General features: G+C 36.6%; 1 protein-coding gene across 1 annotated transcript; it reads left to right on the top strand.

The window, feature by feature from the left end:
* The first annotated feature begins 3952 nt into the window (after positions 1-3952).
* Positions 3953-4843, top strand: LOC138904856 (uncharacterized). The gene is made up of 3 exons (XM_070193357.1): positions 3953-4300; positions 4379-4517; positions 4638-4843. The coding sequence occupies exons 1-3, from the start codon at positions 3953-3955 to the stop codon at positions 4841-4843; spliced, it is 693 nt and encodes a 230-aa protein (XP_070049458.1).
* The last annotated feature ends 1104 nt before the right edge of the window (positions 4844-5947 follow it).

The following is a 5947-nucleotide window of genomic DNA, read 5'->3' as shown; positions in this document are numbered from 1 at the left end:
AGACTAGATTGTCAGTGCCGTACGGAAAAGCCAATGTCGTGAGCAATTGAGCAGCGGAAAATGAGCAACTGATGATGAAAGCTAATGATTGTATTGATGATGATGAAAGCTATTACAAGATGAAATGCGGTGTCGGGGGAGGGGGGGGAGGAGGGAACACCAGTACAGAGAATTGTTTGAATGCTTGAATGTTTGAATGCTTTGGTCCCCCTTAATAATGCTTAAAAAAAATAAACCAAAGATACATGAGTTGACCTAAGAAAGCTGTAGAAACACACTGAAAATGAATGAAGTAAAACTACTCTATAATTATAATGAAAGGGATTTAGTCTTCTATGGAAGCAAGTCCGATGGCAGCAACTTTGTCTTAAGCAGCAGGGCCTGCGCGCGCATTGCTGTGGGCGCGCGCGGCACTATTTGGATCTGCCAGCGGCTGGGCGCTGGTGCTTGGCATTGGGTCTGCGCGCGGGGTACTGTCTGGGTGTGCGACGCTGATGGCAACAGGATGATTTGTGCGGCGCTGATGGCAACAGGATGATTTGTGCGCGCGGCATTGTCAGTGCGCGCGGCACTGATGGCATTGGCCAGCCGCTGGGCGCTGGCATTGATTATCGGTGGGGCGACAGAGGCACATGCTCGCTTGTCACTTGGCGCTGCCGAGACCACGGGACCGACCGTGGCGCTAGGCGTTGGGAGGCTTGCCGGGACGCCACGGGGCGCGTCTAAGGGGTCATGGGTCGATGATGGAAAGCAGCCCATGACACATATTGTGCAAAAAATTAATCAAGCAGATCAAATCTAAATTCGCCGAAGCCGAGCAACAATAACGCAAGGGCTTGCCTTCTTCTCGACCTTTCAAGTTAGTGTGGAAGTAGTTTTTAATATAAGCCAGACAACTTTCTTCTCTTTAATTCATATGATACAAAATCCTTTTCATTTCTCATTCACACCACAAAGACCCAACAGAGTCCTGACTAACTTGCTGTCAAGGAATCGGAACAATATTAGGGTCACTTATTAGCATATCTCTGATAGTTGATAGCTAAATTGGTGCCTTTAATTACTTTTAACCTTCAACATTCCAATAACGTGTGGCCGAATTCGAGTCCATTTCTTTGTTGATTGATGAAGATAAGTTAAAATGGAAAAAAAGTTGAAGGACATCATGGGCAAATACTGAGGGTAATAAAGGGTATCTAAAGAATTAGTTTTAGGGAATATATTCTCTGTAACTGCTGAGATGCTTCTAGATGAGAGTAGCAAGGACTAATTGGGCAATAAAACAGTAAAACAGGTCTGGTGTGAGGGACTGGGGGAGGGTAATACAGAAATAGAAAAAGGACAGAAAAGAAAAAGAAACAACTGAAATGCACTTGGCATTCTGGTACATTCCCTCATGCATTTCTCACGAATTCTCACTGATATTTCACTCCTCTAGACATTCACTGCCAATTCACTTTCAATACATACTCACTCCTTCTTCCTTCACACGCACCTTCTCAATTTGCAAAAGCTGAAACACAATTTTTCTGCATTCAAATTTGAATTCCATATTTGAAAACAAAAAAAATACTCCAAAAAAAACAACAAACAAAAACAATTTTTAAAAAAGGCTGTAGTTGGTTCTGTGGTTTCGAAAACAGTTTCCTCTGCATTTCTAGGTTTCGAAAACACTTCAACTTGGAATTTTTGTTGTTTGTTGTTGTTCTCGGTGACAAGAGCGGGTTGTTCTAGCGGTAAATATCCTCCGCTTCCAACCAAAAGGTTGTGAGTTCGAATCACCCTAAGAGCAAGGTGGGGAGTTCTTGGAGGAAGGGGAGCCGAGGGTCTATCGGAAACAGCCTCTCTACCCCAGGTAGAGGTAAGGTCTGCGTACACACTACCCTCTCCACACCCCACTAGTGGGATTATACTTGGTTGTTGTTGTTGTTGTTCTTCGTCAATTAGTAGCTGACAGTTGTTTGAATGCTATAATACCATCAAGCTTGCAATTATAGGCTACTCAAGTGTTCTGTAAATGTTCCTTGGAGTATTTAGTCATTTGTGGGTTTGATAAATGCTCTCTTCTATGTCTATTTGCCAGATTAGAACTTGATCTAGATTTTTAGTGTCCAAAACTTGTATAAATCTGAGCATAATTGTTCATGCTATAATGATCATGAAAGCATTTTTAAGTTACAATGGTTGACCAGTTAAAATAGAGCGAGAATTGAGATTTTCAGGTTGAATCGAAGCTGAAGAAATGTTCATTTCCAGCAGAAATGTATTGTTCAGTATTAGACAGATCTCAAAATTTGAAAATGTATTAGGCACAACATTTAATAACATGGGTCCATTAAAATTCTCATCATACATATTAATTTCCACTTTAGTTACTTATTGTTGATTTAATGACAACTGGGTGTAATTTTATTTATACCATAATTATTTGACTTGAGGGGCTATTTAATTTAGTTTAAGTGCAGCATGTGTAGGTTAATCCACCATGTTTAAAAGTTTAGAAACTACATAAAAATACTTAAACTTAAAACTTTTATTATAAGATCTTACATAAATGTACTTGAAAACCGAAGGAACACGATAATCTAAGCACATTACATTAGCGCGTAAAAATCAATATGCTTCTTCGATCATGGATGGGCACTATTTGTTCGACATATATGCAGGGGCGGCTCAACTTCATCGGAGGCTTAAAGCAAAATCTTAATAAGAGATCTTAATATATATATATATATATATATATATATATATATATATATATATATATATATATAAAATTTAATGAACATCATTTTTAAAAAAATTATACACGTGAGGATGTGAAATTAAAAAAAAAAAGAACTTAGTTTTATAAAATACAGAAATTTAAATGAATTTAACGTTTATTGCATCACAACTGAAATGGGAGAACCTAGAAAACATAAGTGACTCCTTTTTTTTAGTAAGTCTCTTTCTATATTTGGTAACAATTCAATTTTAGATTTTTCTTTTTACCATTAATGAGATGATTTCTAGCCCAAAAACTTCTATGATTTATTTAAGATTACAAGTTTCAAAAGCCTTCCTTTATTTCATAAAATCCATGTCCAGTCAAACACTTTCATATAAATTGGGACGGAGAGAGTATAATTTATGTAAGGAAAATAAATAATAAGTTAGATTATTAGATATAGTTACGTGACTAACTAACGAATAGAGAAATATAATTAAGTAAAAAAAGTAAAATAAAATTGACAGAAAACTATTTTAGTTATATTAATTAGAGGAAGAAATCGAGTTATTAAAAATTAATATGACAATAAAGAAATAAATTTATCAATAATAAAATATAATTATATAAATAATATACTACTATATATAGAAAAATACTAGTAATTTTGGGGCCCTTAAATATTTGGGGCCTAAATCAAGTGTTTCACTTGCTTTGGGGTTGGGCCGCCCCTGCATATATGTTAAGATGCAAAAATTATTAATTATTAGATGTTAGTGTGTTAAGTCAGTTAGTTGCCAGCTGGCATTTAGTTATACCAGCTGGAGGTTAGTTAATGGTTGTTATTTTCTTGTTAAAACTTCTTGTATATAAGTCCTCATTTTACAGAATGAAATTTGAGATTCTTGCTTCAACATTTCTCTTCTTCCTCTCAATATCATTACTTCTGAGTTTCGAGAACATTCTATGTAATCTCCATTGAAGGTTGGTTCAAGCTCATTCACAGCAGAACACTCGAAATTGTTATGGTATCAGAGCCGGTGGGAATCTCTTCTCCGGTAACTGTAATTGTGTATTTGATCGATCAATTCACTAATCCTTTTTGTTTTTTTGTCACATGCAAACCTAAATTCGAGTCATTTTGGAATTCATTCAAACGATTCACTATTTTTATTCGACGACAAATCTCAATTGCAGAATTAATAGTTTTGTTTTTCAATACTTAGCTCAACCGAGTCAGTTATGGCGATTTTAGATGAAAACGAACGATCTAATGATTTAGAAGCTGATTTACCGACTGGGAATGGTCAATCCAGTGTGGATCTGAGTAGTCCTTTGTATATGCACCCCTCAGACAATCCCGGTGCAATGTTAGTATCAGTTCCTTTTAATGGTGTTGGATATAGATCATGGAGGAGAAGTGTGTTGCGTGCACTTTCTATGAAGAACAAGGTAGGTTTTATCAATGGAGAATGTAAGAAGCCAGATCCAGATTCTCAAAAACTTCGATTGTGGGAGAGATGTGATGATATGGTAACATCATGGATTCTGAATTCATTATCTAAGGAAATTGCAGATAGCGTGGAATATGTAAATGATGCAATATTGTGAAAAGAATTGGAAGATCGATATGATCAGACCAATGGTACAAAGCTGTATCAAATTCAGAAGGAGATTAATGATCTTTCCCAAGGATCTCTTGACATCACAGGGTACTATACTAAGATGAAGAAATTGTGGGAAGAACTAAGTAACCTAAGCGCTAAGAATCAATGCACTTGTCATTGCACATGTGGAGCAAAAGAGAGTATGCACAAGGAAAAACAAGATAGGCAATTAATACACTTTCTCATGGGACTTAATGAGGTCTACACTGTGGTGCGAGGCAGCATCTTGATGATGAATCCATTGCCTTCAATGGCATAAGCTTTTTCACTACTGGTTCAAGAAGAAAAACAGAGGGAAGTTAAACCTAATAATCAGTTTGCCTTAGAATCAACTTCTCTGAATGTGAACACTTTCAAGCAGAACAGTTATAGAACAAATTACTCTCCTAGCAATAATTACAATGGTACAAACAAGTCAAGACCAATGTGTGAGTATTGTAAGAGGCCGGGACACACTAAGGATTAGTGCTACAAACTACATGGATACCCTCAGAGTTATGGACAAAACTTCAAGAGTAACAATAGCTATAGTCAGCACACTTCAAATCAGAATTTCAGACCCAGTGATGGTTTCAACAAAACAAACAAAACAATTGCTAATGTACATGGACCTCAAGTAGATATGCCATCACATGATGAGTTTGATGCACAAAAAGACAATCAAAATGTCAACTTGACTCAAGAACAGTATGGGCATATCATGAGCCTACTACAACATTTTCAGATAGGAAATGTAGGAGAAAGTACCAGCAATGTGAATTCAGCCTGTGCAACTGCCAACTTTGCAGTTATTGTTGCATGTACATCCTCAATTGATTTTAGTAAACTATCATGTAATTATTTTAAAAATAGAGCTGACTCATGGATATTGGATTCTGGAGCCTCAAATCACATGACCTTCAACAAATCCTTATTGACCAAAATTATAACCTTGTCATATCCTCTCCTTGTCATTCTTCCAAATGGATATAAAGTAAGGGTAACACAAATTAGTAATGTGACACTTATACCTGATATCATCCTGGAAAAAGTGTTATTTATACCCTATTTCAAGTACAATTTAATCTCTGTTCATTCTCTAACAAAACCTGAACGTCTAGTTGCATTCTCTTACAATCCATGTCTGTTGTAGGCCTCTTCAATGAAGAGGCATCTGGTGATTGGTAAATTCATGGATGGCATATACTTCCTATGTCAAAGATGTCTGTAGAACAAACAGTATGGTCCTACAGTCAAAGTTCCTTTTTTGTCAGCTTGTTGTTGTGCTTGAAACACACAGTGTCACCTTCACAACAATGTAAATAAGCCATTACTCACAAATAAGTGTGTTCCTCTTTTACTTGTAAATAACTCATCTGCAAGCAATAAATGACAGTCTTTTTCTCTGAACTCTCTTGAACTTGTTAGAAATGATGTGAATGTCCTGTGGTATAATAGACTTGGGCATGTGCCTTTTGTTAAGATGAAAAACATTGTTTCAATACCTGCAAGCTTCTCATCCAAACAACCCTTCATTTGCTCCATTTGTCCCATGGCCAGACAAAAAAGACTTACCTTTCCTCAAAAGACC

Source organism: Nicotiana tomentosiformis, chromosome 2 (genome assembly GCF_000390325.3).
Source record: "Nicotiana tomentosiformis chromosome 2, ASM39032v3, whole genome shotgun sequence".
In the NCBI taxonomy this organism is placed as follows: Eukaryota; Viridiplantae; Streptophyta; class Magnoliopsida; order Solanales; family Solanaceae; genus Nicotiana; species Nicotiana tomentosiformis.
This window is presented reverse-complemented; position numbering and strand designations above follow the sequence as displayed.